The sequence below is a fragment of the Heteronotia binoei genome, chromosome 21 (genome assembly GCF_032191835.1).
Source record: "Heteronotia binoei isolate CCM8104 ecotype False Entrance Well chromosome 21, APGP_CSIRO_Hbin_v1, whole genome shotgun sequence".
NCBI classification, from domain to species: Eukaryota; Metazoa; Chordata; class Lepidosauria; order Squamata; family Gekkonidae; genus Heteronotia; species Heteronotia binoei.
In genome coordinates, this window is record NC_083243.1 from 171,981,142 (window position 1) to 172,003,659 (window position 22,518).

The 22,518-nt window shown below is 43.3% G+C and overlaps 1 protein-coding gene across 1 annotated transcript in view; it reads left to right on the forward strand.

Annotated features, from left to right (window-relative positions):
• Positions 1 to 21,144, forward strand: part of LOC132589211 (MLX-interacting protein-like) — a 31,468-nt gene extending 10,324 nt beyond the window's left edge. Inside the window, exons 8-17 of the mRNA XM_060261897.1 lie at positions 2,126 to 2,163; positions 2,443 to 2,899; positions 15,603 to 15,646; positions 15,736 to 15,835; positions 15,994 to 16,082; positions 16,176 to 16,292; positions 16,399 to 16,526; positions 16,905 to 17,028; positions 17,216 to 17,345; positions 17,750 to 21,144. Coding sequence (XP_060117880.1) covers positions 2,126 to 2,163; positions 2,443 to 2,899; positions 15,603 to 15,646; positions 15,736 to 15,835; positions 15,994 to 16,082; positions 16,176 to 16,292; positions 16,399 to 16,526; positions 16,905 to 17,028; positions 17,216 to 17,345; positions 17,750 to 17,943 — 1,421 coding nt within the window. The 3' untranslated portion in view covers positions 17,944 to 21,144. The remainder of the gene's footprint in view (positions 1 to 2,125; positions 2,164 to 2,442; positions 2,900 to 15,602; positions 15,647 to 15,735; positions 15,836 to 15,993; positions 16,083 to 16,175; positions 16,293 to 16,398; positions 16,527 to 16,904; positions 17,029 to 17,215; positions 17,346 to 17,749) is intronic.
• The last annotated feature ends 1,374 nt before the right edge of the window (positions 21,145 to 22,518 follow it).

Genomic DNA, 22,518 nt, shown 5'->3' on the forward strand with positions numbered 1-22,518 from the left:
AATAAATTACCGTATTTTTTCGCACCATAAGACGCACCCCCCCCCCCCAAAAAAAAGTGGGGGGGAAAGTGTGTGCGTCTTATGGAGTGAAGGTATCGGTACCTACCTTCCTGGGGGGGGGGCGATCCGCTGCCTCCACCTCTGATCCCGGTGCTTCCCCTGCGCCTGCCTGCCTGGCTCCAGCTCTGATGCTTACAGCAAGCGCCAGGATCGCTCCCTCTGCCCTCCGATCCCGGCGCTTGCTGTAAGCGTCAGAGCTGAAGCCAGGCAGAAAGGCACGGAGGAAGCATGCTGCCCCCTCCACAGCCGGCGCTCGCAAAGCGCTGGGTTTGCGGAGGGGGCGGGTGCTTCCACCGTGCCTGCCTGCCTGGCTTCAGCTCTGATGCTTACAGCAAGCGCCGGGATCGGAGGGCAGAGGGAGCGATCCTGGCACTCGCTGTAAGCGTCAGAGCTGGAGCCAGGCAGGCAGGCACGGAGGAAGCGCCGGGATCGGAGGCAGTGGATCGCCCCCCAGGAGGAAGGTGCGTCCTATCGTCCGGAGCGCCTTATGGTGCAAAAAATACGGTCAACATGCACATAAAAATAATACTCTTCTTGGCAGTTTATATGTTTTTGTGTAAAAATTATCATAGCTGCTTCTTGAAAAGTCAAAAATGAGGCCTTGATTTTACTGATCACTTTAAAACATCTTACTACCTGCCTCTTTGCTTTATACTAGAAATTGTGCAAAGGTAAATGGAAAAGATATTAGCCCTGTTTTTCCATTATATGTAGAGCATGCATGCGTGCGTTTAGAGTCTGCAGGTATGACGTGGTTATCCAATGTGTGTGTTTTGTTAGTGGCTGTTGTTGCAGAACAAATCTGCCTCCAGCCATCGTTTCACATGTGTCTTAGCACAATGGCTATTATATCTGATCCAGTCTGTTCTCATATTCCTTTTTGTTTTTCTTCCAATGTTCTCTCTTTCCCCCCCCCCCTTTGCCTGGACCTTTACAGGCAGTCTGGCTAGCTCTCCCTCTATCTGTCATGGTCTCCAGTGGTTCAGCTCTGCTTCCTGTGCTTTTTCTGATTATTCAAACTCCTCTTATCTATTCCAACCGCTAGGAAAGGTAACCAAAATAGTTGCTGCTTCTCTTCTTCTCAGAGCACGTCCTGAAACCTGCATGCTATCACGGCTGTCCGATCAGTGCAGAACTGTACCTTACTGAGTCTGTTGGGAATACACACAGGAGCTTAAGAAAGCTTCAGAGTAGAAGAATGCAAGTAAAAACCTGTTGTCCATTTGGCCAGCTTTCTCATATTCCACCAAGAGCTGTCTGTTTTAAAGTGGTCATCAAGTGTATTCTGATTGTGGGTGAGATCTAGGCACCTTTTGCCTTTCTAGCATCAGGATTTGTGTGTCCCGCCCGCCCCCCAAAGGCTGGGATGGGTTGTGAGTGGTAATTACAAATCACTTGGAAACAGTAAAACTTTAATATGTCCAATATGCTTAAAAGTACCTATTAGTTGCATTTCTAAATTCCAGGCGCTTATGTAAGCTACTCTATTCTAGGCTGATCACTGACTTATATGTCATGCACAACAGGAAGGTTACAGCTGCCCAATGTAGCATTATCTGACTAAACTCTTTTCTAACTTTGCAAACATAAAACCTCATTTATGGCAGTAGTATCATTTCATGCAGTGATCTGGTAGGTAATTGAAAAGCCTCTAAATAGCTGAAGGCATAACAGTGTAAATGTGAAGATATACAGTTCTCTTTTTATTTAAGTATAAAATGTATATTCTTTCTTTCCAGAGACCTACTGTATGAAGCTTTCAAAGTAACAATAAATGCAATGGAGCATTACAGGAGAGGTTAACCGGGACTGAGTGGGGATAAAAAGGTCACAGTTTCAGTGCAGCATTAGCGAATGCCATCTAGCTACAGTTATTAAGCTTTTGTTGGGCACTTTATCTAATTCTTGTGATTTCTTAATTTTTTAAAATATTAACAAAAGTTAGCAGTTCTATAGGAGTATAGTGTTATGAATTCCTTAAGAGTTCCCTCCTCCCCATGTCCTTCTGCGGTGATAGCCCTGTTTGTCTTCTTCAAGCCCAGTACATTTACTTCTTTCTTCACAGACTTCATCACTTCTTGTCATCCTCGTCCAGCTGTCCAGGTAAGGAACAGCAATTTATCTAATACTACTGTCCCACATCTTGGGTTTCTCCAGCCTCTAGTGCATGCTGCGATTAATGGTCATTGCAAGCTTTTGGGGTCTGAATTGCCTCTTCTTGGCATCCGCATCACAATAGGAGCTCTTCCAGTTGCAACTGGGAATGTTTTGTGTGGGCATGGTTATGCCTAGTGCAGCCGCCTCCAGGTGGTTCAAGCCTGGACTGTGTTTTGTCTGTCTAAAGAATTGTCCCTGACTCACTCTCTCTTTTTCTTACCCCAGGCTCCCCCACCACTAACAGATGCTAGTGCCTTGAGTCAGTGTGACCCAAATGTGTCTCCCATTGCCAGTGACCTCAAGGAACTTCCACTACCTGGAGACTTTCTCATGCCCATTCCCATCTCCCTGGACATGGAGCCCCCTGAACCTCTGAATGGACAGCAGACTTTCCTGCCGCTCTTCCCCACTTCTCCAGTGAGGATCAATCCCCCGCTTGTGCCTTCAGTCTTGCATATCCAACCTCAAACTACCTTGGTCTTCTCAGTCATCACCCAAACAGGTTCAGAAAAGCCCTCCTCTCCATCTGCATCCACATCTGCAGGCACCTTTGCTGTGCCTACCTCTGCTCCCCCAGCCAAGAGCGGAAGGGGCAGACGGCTACAACGGATTGCTCCAGCACCCTCTTCTAGTAAACAGACAGCACTTCCCAGTTCCTCGCTCACCTGCCTGCTTTCATCTGGTATGTTCTTATTGGGGCAGGCTGTCAGTTTAAAAAGAACAGCTGAATTGTGGAAGTGCTGATGTAGATGTAAAAAGGAACAATGGGGCTTCCCTTGTGGATTTCGGCATCCTAGATGCTGATACAGTTTTGTCTTCCTCTCCTCTCCTCTCCTCTCCTCTCCTCTCCTCTCCTCTCCTCTCCTCCTCCCTTTGTGTGTGTAGGGATAATTTTCTTTTTCTCAGATTTAGAAATGCTGTCTTGAGTTAATGTGTCTCTGGTGGCCTTGGGGAAGATTAGGAAGGTTTAGGGTTTTTTTTTTTAAAAAAAACTTTGGGAATGTCGTTAAGAAAAGCTTTAATCAAATTCATGAATTAATAAGTTTAATTTTGTGCTCATGGCTCAAGCAAAACAGAAGCTATTTTCTATACAAAAAATTGAAAAGTGCTGTCACCGACTAGGGGCAGTGTTTTCCAGTATTTATGGCTATTGCAAAGTTTGAAAATTATCTGTGGCTTAACCTTTTGTGTACTGAACAACAACACCTGCATTGTCTTCAGCAGATTTAGGTCCTGTCTAGAGACCAAGGCTGCTATCCTAAGGATGCTTCCCTGGGAATAAGTCCCATTGAATAAGATGGAGCTTACTTATGAGTAGACTTAGAATTGGTCTCTGAGATAAGTGTATATCAGCAGTGCATTACACTGACTGATAATGTATGTTGATATATGCTCATATAGAGGTTGTCTTTGCAGGATCATGGCCCATAACCTTCCTTCCGAAAAATAGGCTAGGCTACAGAATAACAGTTTCATTCCTCACAGGTTTCAGAGCAGAAGGTAAGATTTTTGCAATTTAAGCCTGATGGCATGAGGCAAAATTGAACTATCTTAATGAAACCTAACCAGGTGAATGTTGCTCCAAACATAGTATACTTAAACAAAAACCTTTAAATCATTAGATGAAGTGAAATGAAAACTTGTTAGGTTGCAGTGCTTATTTTTAAAATTATAAATAACTGTACATTTTTAAAATCTATATTGTTAGCTTGCTTATTCAAGAAGTAATCTCAGGATTATCAAATGCCATACAGAACAGAACAGGCTGTTTTTTAGCTGGTTTGAAGTGGAATAGCAGATCTGTAGGTATATTATGAAATGAGAAGATGCACCTCCAGAAGGGAGAATGACTCTTGAAAACTTATATCCTGAAAATCTTGTTGGTCTGTAAAGTGCTACTGGATTGGAATCTACTGCAGGCTAACACAGCTTTCCACTGAAACTTATCTCCAGAACTTTGTTCTCTAGAGTAGACCATTTCTGTTCTAGTAAAGGTACAGAAGCCCAGTAATGGTAAGTAACAGTGGAGTGGCTGCTAGGCTGGAAGAGGTGGTGCATGCAGGAATTTTAGGAGAAGCTATTTGGCGAGACATTCTGGATACATGTTAGAAGAGATCTGTATATCTCTTGAGTCAAGGATGTTCATTAACTGTTGTGTTAAGTAAGATGCTGCTCATTTCAGTAGAGACTCGAGTTGGGCTGTGTTTTCAGTTATTGTGTGTAATTTCATATTTAAGAACAAGGGAGCCCATTATGGGGAAGGGCAGACAATAAATCTACTAAAATAAAAATAAATTTCTTTGGGGGGGGGGCGGCGCGAGTGGCGACAGACGCATGAAAACCGAGCTCTCCTCCCGAAACTCCCCTTTAACGCATGAGGACTCAGCTTCATTTATCCTGGTGTAAAAAGCATGCCAAAAGATCTTGGGAAGCCACAGAGAGCTCCCAAACCTGATGCGAAACGCTTGAACAAACCGGACCGGCTAGAGAGAAATCTGAGGTCTTCATCTTCTACTGCCTCTTCCAATGCTTCCAAGATGGCCGACGGTAAACCAGATGCACAATTGAGTGAAACTCCACTAACTGTAAGTGAATTTCATGCATCGTTCAATTCATTTAAAAAAGAAATCTTTGACCATATCCAAGATGCAATACAACCCCTGGTTGACCAACTAGAGTCAATACAAACCTCTCTGAAAGATGTGGCAAATACAGCCAAGCTAACTTTGGAGACCAGTGAAATCAATAGCAAAGAAATAAAAAAACCTGAATGCACATGAGAAATGGGCAAAAGATCGCATTTTGACCCTGGACAACAAGCTGCGAGATCGAAACATCAAATGCCTTGGCTTTGATGATCGGGAGGAAGGTACAGAACCATTCACAATCTTTCTCATGAACTGGCTTGCTCCTTTACTCGAGCTAGACAAAGCTACTGCCCCATTCATTTTACGGAATAGAATACAATCCGAGAGAGGTCACTATAATGGATAACACAACAAAAAATGCAAGCTAGTGACCAATTTACTAAGAAGTATATAGAAATCAGTCCAAATGTTCAAAACGTATATTCAAGTCCCAAAGTAATGTGGTGACATGCCAATCGATTAAGTACTTGTTTCTTTCCAGTCTTCATCAGACCTGGGACCACTAACAAAAGAAAATATTATACAGAAATATCAGAAGGACATTCAGACACCACCAACCCTCTTCCAGTGAAAAAATGTATCATACTTACATACTGATTCAATTATATAGATTCTTTACACAATTTTCAAAAAAGAGGGACGCAGAGCGTCTCCAGCAGTTTCACATCGGCTACAGCTCAGTATGTGGCTTCTTGTGCACCCTAACGGTGCATCTAACATGTTTAAAAAGGCAAACATCTCATTTATAGCTGCCATTACACAAACCACTTAAAGGTAAAGTAACATATTTCTAATGCAACATGCTAGAAGACGCAAACACCACAAACTATATCACAGCAGATACAACATACAAAATATTCCATACAAAGAATGTCAAATCCCATAATTTAAACAAAAATATGTTATCACGCAGGCAAATTATGCACAGCACTCATAATATTATAAAGAAGACCATTCATAAAAAACATGTCAGATCATTGGTCATATTCAGTCCATGTGGAGAAATGCAATTCAACTGGTGTATCCAGTATGCCTCTTTTTGCAGCAGGCTCTTGTGCACATCTTCTTTTCTATCTGTTTGTTCATATATGTATAAGGTGAAAAAACAATCTTCACAGTCATGATTCTTTTGCATAAAATGGCTGACCATAGGAGCTTCAATCACATGGTTCCTAAGTCTGCTCCTGTGTTCCAGAATACGTACTCTAAGGGCTCGAGTAGTGCTGCCAACGTACCTTAGGCCACACCCACAGATGATCAAATACACAACACAGCGGGTAGAACATGTAGAGTAATGATTTAGAACAAATGGTCTAGTCTTTTCAGCAAAATAATACTCTTTGACATTCATAGATAAATGACAAATTGCACACCTTTTACAAGTAAAGTGCCCTTTAAGAGTATGATTGACCAATTGGTATTCTCTAGATCTTACCAATTTATCCCTAATGGAATAAGTGCGACGCAATCCTATTGGTGGTGGCATTTCACAACCTCCAATATCACTTACAATGTGCCAATGCTTCTTTACCACATTACAAATTCTGCTAGACAATCTGCTAAATTCTAGTCCCCATTGTAATCTAGTATTTCTCATCCTGGGATTCTGTTTTAGTAACTGTGTTCTATCTAGATTAGCAGCCCTTTTTTTAGCCATCCTAACATCTTTTTCTGGATAGCCTCTACCAACAGAATGAGATGCCAGCTTATTACTATCCTCAAGATAATCAGACATTAGGGTACTGTTTCTTCTCAACCTTACAAACTGGCCATATGGTATATTCTTTTTCAAAGCATGCGGATGGAATGGTGAATACTATAAAAAAGCACTCCTTTCTGTTGGCTTTCTGTAGGTTTTAGTTGCCAACTTATTCTCAGTTTTGTACACAACTGTATCTAAAAAAAGTACATCATTAGTGCTTTCCTGGTAAGTAAATTCCACCTTGTCATGCATTGTGTTCATCCAGTTCATGAGCTCTGCCACATATTTTGTGTGGCTTATCACAAAGAAACAATCATCTATAAATCTGGTGTAAAAATTATCTCTTTCAAAAGAGGATTGCAATTTTCATTGAAAAATTTTTCCATCTCAAGTTTGTTCATAAAGAGATTTGTTATGCTAGGGGCACAACTTGACCCAATAGCTACCCCAGACACTTGCAAATAAAAAGAACCTCTATATTGGAAATAATTCTTATCCAGGATTACGTCTAGCAGTTCCATAAGAAAATATGTAGGGGGCTCTTTAATTTCCCTCAACTCCAAAGTTTCTTCAACCACCAGCCTTGAATCTTCATGTGGTATAATTGTATAGAGTGATTTTACATCTGCTGTGATCAAGACTGCCTCTTCTGGAACCAATAAACCTTCATTGTTGTTAATAAATTGAGTTGTGTCTTTAGTAAAAGACCTCATTCTGAGGACAAAGGGTTGTAGATAATAATCTAAATACTTTGCTAAGGGTTCTAACACTGAGTTTGTGCCTGATAAAATTGGTCTCCCTGGTTAGGGTTGCCAAGTCCAATTCAAGAAATATCTGGGGACTTTGGGGGTGGAGCCAGGAGACTTTGGGGGTGGAGCCAGGAGACATTGGGGCGGAGCCAGGAACAAGGGTGTGACAAGCATAATTGAACTCCAAGGGAGTTCTGGCCATCACATTTAAAGGGACAGCACACCTTTTTAAAATGCCTTTCTTCCATAGGAAATAATGAAGGATAAGGGCACCATCTTTTAGGGCTCATAGAATTGGACCCCCTTGTCCAATCGTTTTGAAACTTGGGGGGTGTTTTGGGGAGAGGCATTAGATGCTATACGAAAAATTTGGTGCCTGTACCTCAAAACATAGCTCCACAGAGCCCGCAATACCCGCGGATCAATTCCCCATTATTCCCTATGGGAATCGTTCTCCATAGGGAATAATAGTGCCCAGTAGACATTTCCCTCCCTCCCGCACACTTATCCAGGGATTGTTATGCAGCTGCACCTACTGTTTAATGGACAAAGGTAGGTGGGAAGGAAGAGGGGGAACAGTCAGAAAGGTTCAGGAGCTGTGCTCCTGTGAAGTCCTGCTGAATCTGAGACCTGCAGAAAACATTTGACGTTTGGACAAGACAGGCAAACAGAAATCTTCCCTGCCCAGCAAGAAATGTTTTCCTGCAGACTCCTTTTTTTTTTCTCCCCCTCTCCCCTTGTAGCGTTAAACACCATGTTAATTTTTCAGCAATTAATAGTCATTTAGCACACGGAGGGTACGGAGAGCATACCGCAGATGGGAAATAAATTACAGCTCAGCGTTGGTTCCAACATTAGAAAAAGAAATTCAAAGCTGTCCGTTTTTTTGGAAAGGCATCTGCAAAGTAGCAGAGAGGAAACTGGTATTTCATTAAAAATGGGAAAGAGGGCAGAAGGGGGGGAGCGAAGGAGGCAGAGAGGAAACCAACGTCTCATTAAAACAACCAGGAGGGTGTCAGAATTATACCTTTCCATTACCTGGAAACTGACGAGCTGAAGACGCTTTTTCTCCTTGAAGGGGGAGGGGGAACAGGAGCCGGCGAGACGACAGCAGGGGACCCCAGACGGCCTTTGCACGCCGCCCTTCCTCCCGGGGGACCCAAGGCGGCTTCCACGGCGCCTGGCCCTGGCCACAAGAAGCGCCGTGCGAGGGAGACCAGGCTGGGTCCCCTCCCCTCCCCTCCCCCTCCCACCTGCCTCCCATCGGGGGACCTGGATGACGAGGGTGGAGCGGAGGCCGGCCTCGGGAAGTAGTCCCAGACGCGGGTGCAGGGTCCGGCGGTGCGGCTGGCGTTGTGCCGCCGTGGGGGGGTAGCAAACGAGGAGGCGGGGCTCCAGGCGCCGTTGGGCCCGTGGGTCAGGGCGGCGTCAAGGAGGCGGGCGGCGGAGGTGTTGCACAGGGCCGGGGGCAGCAGGACCGGGTCTGGGCGGCAGCGAGGAGTCCTCAGACAGCCCCTAGCTCGGGCTGTGAAGCGGCGGCGATGGCGGCGGCGGGCGGCGGCCTCTTCCTTCCTCTGCCGCTCTCCTCACTGAGGAGAGCGGCAGAGGAACGAAGAGGCCACCGCCGCTCGAGCTACGGGCTGCCTGAGGAGTCCTCAGACAGCCCCTAGCTCGGGCTGTGAAGCGGCGGCGATGGCGGCGGCGGGCGGCGGCCTCTTCCTTCCTCTGCCGCTCTCCTCACTGAGGAGAGCGGCAGAGGAACGAAGAGGCCACCGCCGCTCGAGCTACGGGCTGCCTGAGGAGTCCTCAGACAGCCCCTAGCTCGGGCTGTGAAGCGGCGGCGATGGCGGCGGCGGGCAGCGGCCTCTTCCTTCCTCTGCCGCTCTCCTCACTGAGGAGAGCGGCAGAGGAACGAAGAGGCCACCGCCGCTCGAGCTACGGGCTGCCTGAGGAGTCCTCAGACAGCCCCTAGCTCGGGCTGCAGCGGCGGCGGGCGGCGGCCTCTTCGTTCCTCTGCCGCTCTCCTCACTGAGGAGAGCGGCAGAGGAACGAAGAGGCCGCCGCCGCCACCGCCGCTCGAGCTACGGGCTGCCTGAGGAGTCCTCAGACAGCCCCTAGCTCGGGCTGCAGCAGCGGCGACGGCGGGCCGCGGCTGCTGCCTGTGCCCGGTCCCCGGCCGGCGGCGCTGGTGCTGGTGGCAGCGGCGGCGGCGGCCGGGCGCTGTGAGGGGGAAGCACCGTTCTCCCCCCCCCTCCCCCGCTTCCGGATTATTGGAAAGCGGGGGAAGAGGTCGCAATTTCGGGGGTCCCCCGCCAGGGCGGGGGATTTGGGAAGCCTATCCCTGGTGGTGGGAGTATATGTTTATGTATCTTAGGCAAGATGTAAAGGCAAGAGTCCTGGGAAATTCATTGTATAAGTATTTATGTAACTTGTTGGAGATTATGCCCATCATTTCAGCTTCATTCAGGACAATTTTAATCAATCTCTGAATGTTCCTTGTTGGATCACACATCAAGAACTTATAATGTATGGTAACAGCTAGTTGCTTTTCAATCTCTTGATGATAGTCATTACTGTTGAAAACCACAATTTTACGAACATATCGATCAGTATATAGACCGTCGACACTCCAAAATGCCTTTAGAGACATGATCATTGAATTTGAGGCTGTTCAATACAGGAAGAAAATCATGGCGCTGGCGAGAGAGAAGGGCGGTTTAACCTACAAAAACAAAACAATTTTAATATTTCCTGACCTCTCTGCAGAGACTCTTTATAATCACACGCAACTAAAGCCAGTTGCCCGACAGCTTGCAGATGCTGGTGTGAGATACCGATGGTCTTTTACTGAATGGCTGTTAGCAAAGCATGAAGGCAAATCTTGGACAATAGAGAATCCGGATGCAGGACAGCATTTACTACAAGTTTTGAATTTAAAGATACCAATGGAACTGAGCAAGGCATCATCAAAGAGAAAAAGAGAGCTTTTTTCACCTCATAGGACTCCCAAGACAAGCTGCCTTCAAGAGGAAGAGGAACTTTAACATTCAGATGTCGACAGTAGAGTCGGAGATGCCTAAGTGAACTTACAATTATAGCATGAACCGAAGAGCCAGCTAAGTCTGAGTCTTTGTTTTATTTGTATTTTTTGTTAACCTTTTTCATGCTATAAATATATATAGCGTTGTATAGGAAGGTTCATATGCCAAGGGGATGACGGGAATTAGGAGAAGTTTTCGGGGTTCCTGGTCCCAACATAACGAAGAGGGCTGCATGAGAGGGCTAACAGGCCCTGACACGGGTAGGATGTGGATTTTTTTATATATATATACAAACGTATACTAGTATGCTGGGTGCAGCTAAAGCCCTTATTAGAGTTTTTTCTTTGTTTCTTTTGCGTAAACCAAGACAGGTGGGGAGTGGGAGGGTTGAGGGTGGGGGTTTCGCTTCAGTTGTGTTCCGATATTGTAAGAATTAACCATGCACAAATGTTAAAAATTTTGGATTCAATATTTTTTCAGCACTATGTAAGAACAGGTTTTTTGTTTGAGAAAATAAGGGAAGGGGGAGGGGGGCTTAGGACTTCTAAGAGTTTAAATTCATCGTTGGTCCTGTGAATGCCGATACAAGCTGTATTTGTTTTCATTTTAATACAAAGATTAGTTAGGCAGAATTACATTGGTATGGAGCCTTCTGTGAAAATCAACAGAAGTATACCTGCTATAAATATGCTCATCTGGGGATTAAACATACTAAGACAGTAAATATTTTACTGTTCTTTTGTACTAGTGGATTTGGTATAAAAGCATTATGTTTGATGATAGACAGAAAGCTAAGAAATTGTACTTGAAATTTTTTTTGACTGTTAAGCTTTTTGTTGATAGCAATTGGATATATCAGTTTAAGATGGTACTTAACACTTATAGTTTACTATAGTAGTAGCTCTCCAGAAGTTAAATATATGCTATTGGGCCCAACTGTTTATTTCCTTTATAAAAATAGGCCTGCTCCTTTCTGCACGGTGAACAGAGGCTGGAGTCCATTAAAGCCACATAAAGAAATTGGACAAAGCTAATTTTGGGATGATAGCAAAACTTACAGGCAATATGGATAGCATAAAAATTTTAACTTTTAATTGCAACGGTCTCTCAACAATAACATTAAAGCTAGAAGGGTTGATTCATATCTTAAACAGCAGAGAGCTAACATAGTTCTTTTGCAAGAAACACACCTCAAAAACAAAAATAGTAATATCTTTCGTACACGATGGTTTCCACAGAGCTATGAGTCACCAGGCTTTTTGCACGCACGTGGAGTAGCCATCTTATTCTCGAAGAACACTCAGTTTGTTTGCCATGCTGAGGAAAAGGACACCCATGGAAAATATTTATTTGTTAAAGGCACTATGAATGGGCACAAGATCACAGTAGCTACAGCGTATGCACCAAACATGGGACAATTGACATTTATTACAGAAATGGTACGCAAGTTAAAAGATTTCCAAGAAAGTAATTTGATTCTAGGGGCAGATCTAAATTATATAATGAACTTGATACAAGACAGGAAAGGCACACAAGTGAGGAGAACAAAGGGAGCTAGTGCTGCACACAAACACGCTAGCCTTTATAAACTAATGGAAGACTTGGATTTTTTAGATACCTCGAGATTTCTACACCCAAATGAGCAAGATTATACTTTTTTTTTTCAAATCAGTTCCAGTTTTTTTCCTAGATTAGATTATATTTTTATTTTAACAAGCATGACTAATCAGCTACAGTCTGCTGAGATAGAGCCAAAATATTTATCGGACCATGCTGCAGTTTCATGCAAACTTAAACCTTTTGATCAAACCCGGGTGGAATTTTCATAGTGCTTAGATAATTTTTTGTTAAAAGATAAGGAAATTACCAACAAGTTGGATAACCTAACCAATGAATTTTTTCAAAATAATTTGAACAATGAAGTGTCCCTCTTAGTGGTATGGGACACGTACAAAGCTTATATCGGGGGACATATAATTTCTTCAGCATCTATCCGAAGGAAAAAGCTGAATAAACTAAGAGAAGAGATTTTAACTAACATTACACGCTTAGAAGCAGAACACAGGCGCACATGTAGCAAGACAGTCTACAAACATCTACTGCTAGAAATAAATAAATTAGAGACATTGGAGGTTTCTAAGGTAAAAAAAAAATTATTTATTAAACAAGCTTATGGGTACAAAAATTCTACCTCATCCAGATTATTAGTTTGGCAAACAAAACGGCAATCCAATATCACAGTTCATCAAATTCGGGACACTAATGGCACTTTATTAACAGCATCAAAGGATATTGCAAAAGTTTTTCATGATTACTATAATATACCAATCAACTAATCAACCTATCGAATTAATTAAGAAGTTTTTAAATTCATCCTCTGTAAATAAGACCCTCATAGAAGCACACAAAACCTTTTTAGACCAACCAATAGATGAAACTGAAATGGATGCAGCAATTAAATTATCTAAAAATAGTAAGTCACCGGGATTGGATGGCTTCACAGCTGAGTACTATAAAACTCTAAATAATACTGTAACCCCATACTTGCTGGATGTTTTCAACCATGCTCTCGAGTCGGGAGAACTCCCAACATTATGGGCAAGAACTAAAATTATACTAATTCCTAAGCCAGACAGAGATCAAGCTGATCCAAGATCATATCATCCAATTTCTTTGATGAACCAGGACTACAAACTAATATCCTTACACAGCGGCTTAATAAGATAATAGGAGAGTATATAGCAATTGAACAAACAGGGCTTATCCCTGGGAGAGATATGACCGATAATATCAGAAAAATGGTGAGTACAATACTTAATTACCATCACAATAAGGAGTCAGATTTATGACTTTTATCAATAGATATAGAGAAAGCGTTTGACTCTGTGGAGCCCGTATATTTGCGTTCTTTACTTGACTATATGAATTTTGGTAATAGATTTAAACAAACTATAACAGCACTATATACCTCACCACAGGCTATAATACAGGTCAATGGCCAATACTCTCCGGTAATAACCCTGACAAGAGGGACTCGCCAAGGCTGCCCTCTCTCGCCCTTACTCTTCACTCTGTTTGTCTCTAATCCCAAAAAGTTCATTACCTTGTATACATGCTCATCTAGATTTTTATAGTAAAATAGCTGGTCTAAAGGTTAATGCAGATAAAACCTTGCTTTATCCTGTAAACATCTCGTCTGAGCTACAAACTTTTATTAAAACAGAATTTACATATCATTGGGCTCAACATAAATGGAAGTACCTAGGAGTACAGATTCCAGTTAAAATGGGAGATCTCTCCAAATACAACCATATGGAAATCTCCAGGATAATTAGGGAACAGAAACAAAATCGGTCAAATAAACTACTGTTGTTTGTAGAAAGAATAAGTTTAGTTAAAATGATACTACTCCCAAAAAATATTTTTTATTTTAGGGCGTTATTGATATTACTACCATCGTTTCGTCTCACTAAATGGCAACAAGACATTAATTCCTTCATATGGCAGGGCAAAAAACCCCGGGTAAGTGCACATACATTACAGCGCCCCCTTGCAGAGGGAGAGCAGGCAGCTCCTGATATCACCTTGTATTATGCAGCAGTGATACTAACAAATTTGGTAACACTATAGGGAAGCATATGTTGCAGAATGGAAGGACATAGAAACAGAAAGCATATGGGCATATAATTTTAGAGAGTCACTATGGAACAGTCGCAAAAAGCAATATAGGCATTTTAGACGCAGAATACGGTATCTAGAATAAATGGCGACGCACTCTTCCCCGCTGATGTCCCCACTCACGGAAATTACAGGTAATCCCAGTTTTCTGCCAGGAATAATGAATTACTCTTTTAAGTGTTGGCGCAGTGTGTCAGCCACGCGATTTGTAGACCTACTGTCACATGGCAGTCTATGTCCCAAACTAGAGCTTGAGCAAGCATTTAATATACAATTGCCATGGTATGAGTACCTGCAGGTACAGCATTTTTTTACCACGCATGTTTTTCCTCCACCTTTGCGGACTAAACTTACACCCTTCAAAAAGTTACTTTATACTGATGCAATCCCTATAAAAGGCTTGGTGTCAATTATATATATTATGTAAAGCAGGCTCACCAAACACATTGCCCTATCAAAAGGCACGGCACACAGATATTCGGTGTAACATATCAGATGATGCATGTATGATATATGGAAGTCGCTTTCACTTACATCCAAATCGATAAATATACAGTTTCAGGCATACAAAGTGATGTCATAAAAGTCTTTTATCTTTCTCCTACGTGCCTCTCACACATGACTTCGGTAGTGCCTCCTATCTGCACTAAGGGATGTGGTACTCGTGCTACATTTTATCACAATTGGTGGCTATGCCCTATAATCAAACACTTCTGGGTCCAAGTCGCTCGCAAAGTTCGTAATATCACTGGATGCAGACTACCAATTACTCCACAATTGTTCTTACTGGATGACTGGGGAAGTGTTCAAATTTGTAAGACACAGCGAGTATTAATTTCAATTATATTTACTGCAGCCAAGTTCGCTATAGCACTTAAATGGAGATCGGAGGACCCTCCAACACTTAATGCATGGCTAAACAAACTTTGGGAATACTTTATATTGAAAAAAATTACTGAGACTAAAAAGCAATACGAAGACTCTGAATGTGATTCAAAGTTTTCTGAAACTTGGATGCCTTATTTAACATGGAAATTAGAATTTCCAACTAATCCATCCTCTCTCACTGTTCAGGAATGTATATTGCTAGTTGCTCTTTCGTAATCAAGGAAAAGGAACTTAAACCGTTTAAGGTATTTTCTGTTATTTATCATTTGGACCAGGACAGCTTGTAGAACAAACTGTAGTCGTATCTCAAGAACAGTAGGACATTATTGGCAATATGATAAATATAAATAACTTGTGGAACCGATGGGGGGGGGGGAGGGTAAGAAATGTATATTTGCATATTTGATGAAACAAACTTAATCCTGTGTACACTGTTACTGTCTATGTTTTGTAAAATTTTATGAATCTTAATAAAAGTTGAAACAATTAAAAAAAAATTCTTGGTTGATGAAGTTCCAAAGTAGTTCTTCTGGATTCCAGAATCTAGTTTATTAAAGAGCAGCTAGATCATACCTCAGTAGTTGCCCGACATGTCTCCTTAGTTACCAGGCTTTATGCTGCACATGGAATGCCATCGAGGCTCAGAAAGCAAAAATAACTTTTTTCTTTTTATCTGCAGATCCAGCCCAATTGTCCCTCACTCCGGTCATTAATTCCATACAGGTGAGAAAGTATCCTGTTATCGACACAGATCATTGTTTCCCACATTCTTATCTAGCTCCTCTCATAACCATATTTATCTTCTTCCACAGGCTTGTGGCACCTCAGGACTCCCTGCTGATGTCATGTTGAGCTCAGTCTCTGGGACAGAGAAGTCTCCGCCTCCTGCTGCTGCAGCCTCTCCTGACACTGGTGAGGAGGCTAGGGAGGCTGTGAGGCTACTTAGCCCTCTTTCTTGGAAATACCTCATCCACCCTCACTGAATTTGCCCGTATACAATGCCAAACAGAAAGATGGGGTGTGTTCTTAAAGGAGAGAATGCCTCTCTCAGTGTTGTTTTTCTTTTTCAGGTTCCCAAACCAAGGAAGAGGCTGAGGACAGGATTGTCTGTAACCCACAGGAAATATCCAAACGCTGTACTGCCAAGGTGATGAGGAATGTCTATATATAAAAGATTGGGGCAAGTAGATCAGATGTATAGCCAGGAATTTGGATAGTATCTGATATCTTGTGATTTGATTGGCAATCGTAGGGAAGTCGAAGATCCACTTTTGCCTCTTCGGACTACACCCGACGTATGCTCATCAGCTCTGGCTTCAACACTCTTGCCAGTCTGGTGCTGCCAGGATCTGATCAGACCAGCACAAAGGTACATGTTCCCCTCTTTCCTTGCCTTTGGCTCTGCGGCAGTGCCAGGTCTGTTCCCGTTCTCTTTGTTCCTCTGCCCCCTCTTATATCCCTGCTTTGCCCCCCAGCTTAGCAAAGCAGTGCTTCTGCAGAAGAGCGTGGCATACGTGGGGAGACTGCAGCAGGAGCACCGACAAACTCGGGCAACAGTAGAAAGATTGCATGGTGAAATCGAAGAGCTGAGCACAGCCATTGAGTGAGTTGTGGAGTGGCCTGCCAGGGCCAGCATTCTCTGAAGCGGGGCAACTGCCAGGGGTCTTGGCCTACTGCTGTTACCCCTTGAGCAGAGGGGTGCAAGCAGCAATGGCGAGTGTACAAATGGGGAGTGGGCGGTGGGTATGCGAATGGGGTAGGGGGCAGTGTGCAAGCAGCGGACCAGGGAGGGGGCAGGTGTATGAGTGCTAGGTGAGAGGGGGCCTCCAGGCATTTTGCCTTCCCCCCCCCCAAAAAAAAATAACCCCCCCACCTAGAACCAGTTCTGTGGCCTTAAGAGGTTGAGAGTTGTGATAGAATGAGAAGACAGCTAATGTGGCTGGGTTGTGCTTGTCCTGTTTCCCCCCCCCCCCCCTTACAGTGAGTTCCAGCGTCAGCTTCCACCCAGCGGAGCCCCTGTTTTACCACCGCAGTCAGATCAGACTTCTCAGCTCTATGAAGAGTACGTGCGCCGGCGCACCTCAGAGGACTGGCGCTTCTGGCTTGTATCCACCGGCAGCTGAGGGTAGAGCAGTGAGGCAGAATGGTATTGTTAGGGCGCAGCAAAGGAAGCAGATTGTGGGACTGGAGTCTTAATACTGAAAAGTGCCCTGCAGAGTCCTCAGAAGGGGGGGGGCCGTGTAGAGTGGGATAATTGGCTGTGTAGGCTCCTTAACTCTTTTCAACCTGCAGTTTAGCGTGGTAACCAAGCCGCTGTTTGAGAGCTATACCAGAACAGTGAACACAGGCGGCATCAAGGAATTCTGCCAGTCGGTGTTGAGTTGGTTGGAGCAACACTGCACCCTGCCCATCTTGCGCCCTGGTATGCTTTAAGGACTTTTCCTTCCTGGATAGGGGTGCTTCTTCCGCTGCAGTATTTAAGAAATCATGTTTATACAGTCTCTCATTTTAAGTGTAAATGTCTTGTGTGTCACCTGTCGATACCTGAGGAGCAGAGAGAAGTGAGAGCCACGGTTGCAGTGTGCCAGTGCTCTCTGGCTGGGTGGAGCTCAGAATTCTCAACTCTCAGTCCCTTGATCAGCCTTGTTATTCCCCAGCATGTGAAGACTTTGTTCCTTTCCATGCCTTGCTTCCGAACCTGGGATATGGTTCTGGAACGCTAGTCTGTCTTAATGTTTTAAAGAGTCCACCATGTATTATAGTGTCCTGATGCATGTTCAAGACTCACTGATACCCTCTTTTCCCTCTCTCTCTCTCTCCACACAGCTGTCTCTGGCTCCCTCCTGCAGCTCAGCAAGATTACATCCATCCTGACGCATCCAGCCCAGTTGCCTGAACAAGCTCTGCAGGCCATCTCTCGTCCTCCACTGCATCCTTCTATGCAGCCTCATGTAGCCCCCAGTGCCCATAGCAGAAGCTCTAATTTAGGAATTCCTTTGTCATGCAAAGCAGAACAGTAGCTTCTAGGTGCATATGGGGGATGAGAGTTCCAAAGAAGGGAATCTCTGGGAATTCAGTTTGGTGCTGGCCACTTAACTCGCTCTTTGACAGAACAAAACGTTGACTTGAAACCTCAGGTGGGTGTTGCAGAGGCACAATGCAAGGCTCAGAGCTACAAGTCCCAATTAATCCCCCAAGGGGATGTCAGAAAACACTTTTAGTCCTTGGAACTCAGTTAGGATGTGGGCTACAAAAGAGGCTGGTGTGGTTTCCATTTCCTTGTTTTTTTCCCACCAGAGGGCAGTGATGTAGTTTGCATAGAGTCCCTCTGTGTTTTTAAGGTGTCGCAGGACTTTATTCTCTCAGTGTTGCAGAGGAATTATTCCTGTTTTGTGAATTTGGATGTTTGTAGCCAACTGCTTCTGTGAAGGGTATTGCTGCTTTGCAGTAATATTTCCCATAGCTTGGGGAAATCTCGTGTGCTGTATGTGGTAGCAAATTTTACCTATGCAAGTATGTGCACATACCCTCTTCTAGATATAAATAATCTATCTTCCCCATCTTTCACTCCAGGTCAGAAACCTGATGACCAGTGAATCCGTAAATACTAACAGTAATTATAGGCCTGTGTGTTTTTTTTCAACGTGTACGCTGGATTTCTGCAGGATGGGATTTGGTTTCCAGCGCAGAATTCATCATTTTAATCTCTGCTTCCAGGGGGCTGAATTCAGAAGTCATGGGTATTACTTTTGTAAAGTGGGGCTGCCTAGGAGTTTCAATGAGCTGTTGTAAAATGGAGCTACCTGGGGGTTTCAGCAAGATAGCTTTAGTCTATTATTGCTTATGGCTTCTTGTCCCCACTTTACAGCCTCCAACACAGCCTGTGTTCTTACAGTTACCGTTCTAAAAAAATAATAAAACACTGTGTACCTTGTATCACTTGCACAAATGATTCCAGCCCCAGAACTTGGGTTGCCTCTAGAGTAGAATTTGAAGTTCAATGGAGCTGGGCATACACAGTGTTGGCTGCACATCCATCTTGGGTGTGCTGTGATCATGGCTTCATTAGTTCCTGTTGCGTTTTTGTAGATTCCCTGCAACCGTCAGAATCCTCTGACATACAGTGGGCAGGTGGTGTGGTTCTGAAGGAAATTCCATTTACCACCAACATTTGTTCCTGCCCCAGTCCATGCTACAACATCCATGTTGAAATAGAAGGAGCCTGTCTATATGCTTCTATCTAATTACAATAGAAAGCTAATATGCCTAATTCCCAAACCACAGTTTTGTAGAGCTGATACCTGCTAGAACAGAAGGGAACTTACCACACTGTTCCCTTCTGCTCCATAGTGAATGGAGAGAACTTTTTCTCTCATATGGGGCACTCAAGAAGTTAATGGGCAATATTGTCAAGATGTATAAAGTACTGCTTTACTCAATGAGTCATTAAATTGTGGAATTCACTGCCAGTGGACATAGTGATTGCCACTAGCATAGATGGCTTTAAAAGGGGTCAAACAAATTCATGGAGAGAGGTCCATCAGTGGCTATTAGCCATGGTGACTAGAAGGAACCTCTACATTCAGAAGCAATAAACCTGTGTATACCAGTGCTAGGCAGCAACATAAGGCGAGGCCTTTGGCCTCTGTACCCTTCTTGTTGGCTCTCCAGGGTGGCTTTTTGGCCACTGTGTGGAACAAGATGCTGGACTAGATGTATTACTGTCCTGATCTATCAGGGCTGTTCTTGGATTCTTAAAAGAATCTCACTGAATTCTTAGCTATGCTTTTTGGGTGATCCCTTAGTGGCAAAAATGCTGATTCAAGGACTTTCAAGATTTCCTCCTCCCTGGGATCTGTGTTTGACAGCTACCAGAGAACCTTAGCAAAGCATGGAGGAACTTTTCTTGCAATCACTAAATTGTGGAATTATGCACCCATAGCACCTAGAACAGTTCCCCCCTCTATGCCTATGGCTGCGGGTGAGGGTTTGAAGGAAAGACTAACCTATTCCCTCTTTCCTCCTGGGGTTCTGTTCCTTATAGTTTATGAACACCAACAAAACATCTTCAGAGCAAATCCTAAATGGAATGGAGCTGGGGGAATCCAGTCATCCCCTACTTGTTTCTTTTAAAACTTTGAACAAAAATACCAGCTAAGAACAAGTCACCTTCATCTTTTGAGAATGTTTCTTTTCTGTGCAGAGTGCTGTGAAATTCTGCCTGTTTGTACGCAGACGTTCTTGCAATTCACATACGCACCCTCATAATTTTTGTGTGTGCGCAGAAAAAAAGTCTCTTCAAAAAGCAGTGCAGATGAATTGGCGTCTTTCAGATCTTTGACTTTTTGTGGTGTCTAATTATTCGTGCATTGTAATATAGGCACAAGAACATCCACTATTATTTATTATTATGGGTAAGAATGTGAAGGTGGCGTGACCAGCCTACATTTTCCCCATTTTCCCTGTCAAGCCAGCAACGGGGAACGTATTGATGCCGTGGGGAGGCACTGATATACTAAAGCCACTGCAAATCCAGATGTTCCTGTCTGCTTGAGGCCTGATAAGAGACAGTTGTCCTTGCTGAGATATCAGCTAGTTCTGCCCACTTGTGTTCCCGTTGCTCATGTATGGAGGCGATGCTGCTGATATTTTTAGAAGTCTAAATTAGCCAAAGATAGCATCATATTCATAGACATTGTTAGTAGTTATGTACCACACAGCTGGTCTGTTTTCTGTTTGGAAATCTGCCAGCAATTGGGAAATTTGCCACAAGACAGCTTGGTGAGCAACATGTTACCCACCCTGGCAGTAATTATTAATGGCACTTCAGCTTCCAGTCCTGTGGGATTTTCCCCAGTTAAGTCCAAGTTAAGCTGAATTTTTTTTTTCTCTTATAATGTGTATATGAATATTTATAGATTTTTCCTACTTAAATGTTTAATGAATGTTTTGGCTCTCCCTTGTTTCTGTTACATTTTGCAGTTCAAGAGCTTCTCATTCTGTTTTCCCAAAATGTGTTTTAAGCTTTTATCAGTTTTTCACTGATACCTAATTCATCCTTTTAGTCTTCCTTTTACTGTTCTATACCTACCTGAATCACTGATTTATATACACTGCCATTAACTTCCCTTTTAAAAAAATGTATACAGAGATTTTTATTTTGTGTTGCTGCTTTTGCAGGTTTTAAACAAATAACACATTTTGTACTGATTATACAGAATAATCTTTTGGCTCCCAGACTTGGACATTATTATGCTTTAATTATTGCCAGTTACATTCTCAATTATTCCAACCATTGCTTTAAGGTTTAGCAAGCCAGCACTTTCTGTGCTTTTAAGAGGTGCAAATTACGTGGTAAAGTTGTACCCTGCATGATGCCAGCAATGGGATCTTGACTTCTTGCGTCTCATCAACTGCAAATTCTTAGCTATGTCAGAACATGTTTCACTGTGGAGTTAAACCAGGCTGTGCCCCAAACTCTTATTTTAAGGGATTAACTATTCTCAGACTTGCACTTGAGAAAATGTTGCTACTGACCAGAAAAGGAATTCAGGGATAGTAACATTTCTGTGTCTTTATGAGATGCACGAGCAACTGTGTTTCCTGCTGTGAAGTAATGTGTTATGGGCACTTGGCCCGTAACAAGTGTAAGGAAACATTTAACCCATGCCATTTTAAATGGGAAAGAAGGTGATGCATATGTCGCTGCCAGCTGTATACAGAGGAATGGAACTTTGAGAGAAGTAGATAATTGTGCTTATGTGGGACTTCTGAATACCTGACAAGCACAGATTTTGCCTTCAGGAACCATTCCTACTCTTTAGTGGGCTTTGCCGCTCAACAATAGAGCCTAGTATAGCAGTATTTCAGACTCTGATTTACTAGCTAATCCATAAATATTCAAATCTATGCAATTATCACTTTTCAGGTAACAGCCCTAGTGTATGTCCCTCATTTTGTTCATTCTTCATGCCGTTAAGTGTTTCACGTATACACACCTATACATAGAGGAGGCCAGAGAAGGGTCTATGAATTGCTAGATTAGTTACACGGCAGACAATGCATGCCAGCAGAAAACATGATCATTGGCATCTGTCCACTATCCATTTATAAGCACAATGTACATTAGCACAGGGATTGGCCATGTTCTACACTCCCAGTGATGGAAGCACTTCTGTAGAATGTAAACTGATGATGGGGGTTATGTCTGCTGCTGCTGAGGGAGAACTGGCGTATGTGCTGGATAACTGGAAGATTTCCTGTTCACTGTCACACGTCACAGTCTAGAAGTACTAGCTAAGACTGTTAGGTATATAATTCGAAAAAACAGCAGGAAAGCAAAGTAAATTTTGGAAGGTATCCTTTTTTCCATGTCTTATCAGGATATAGTGCCATATCTTGGTTTCTGGAGTCACCTTGGGGATGCCAAAGGCATTTCTATCAGGAACTTTGAGGAAGTGAGACATAGAGCAATAGGTCTGTGAAGATTGCAAAGATGGGAGCAGGAAAAATTAGCTATTTTGGTATTTCCTAATTTTGGAAAGTAAGTAGTTTCATGGAGTAAAGGGCTTAGCAGGGAAGTGGAGTCTTGGGTA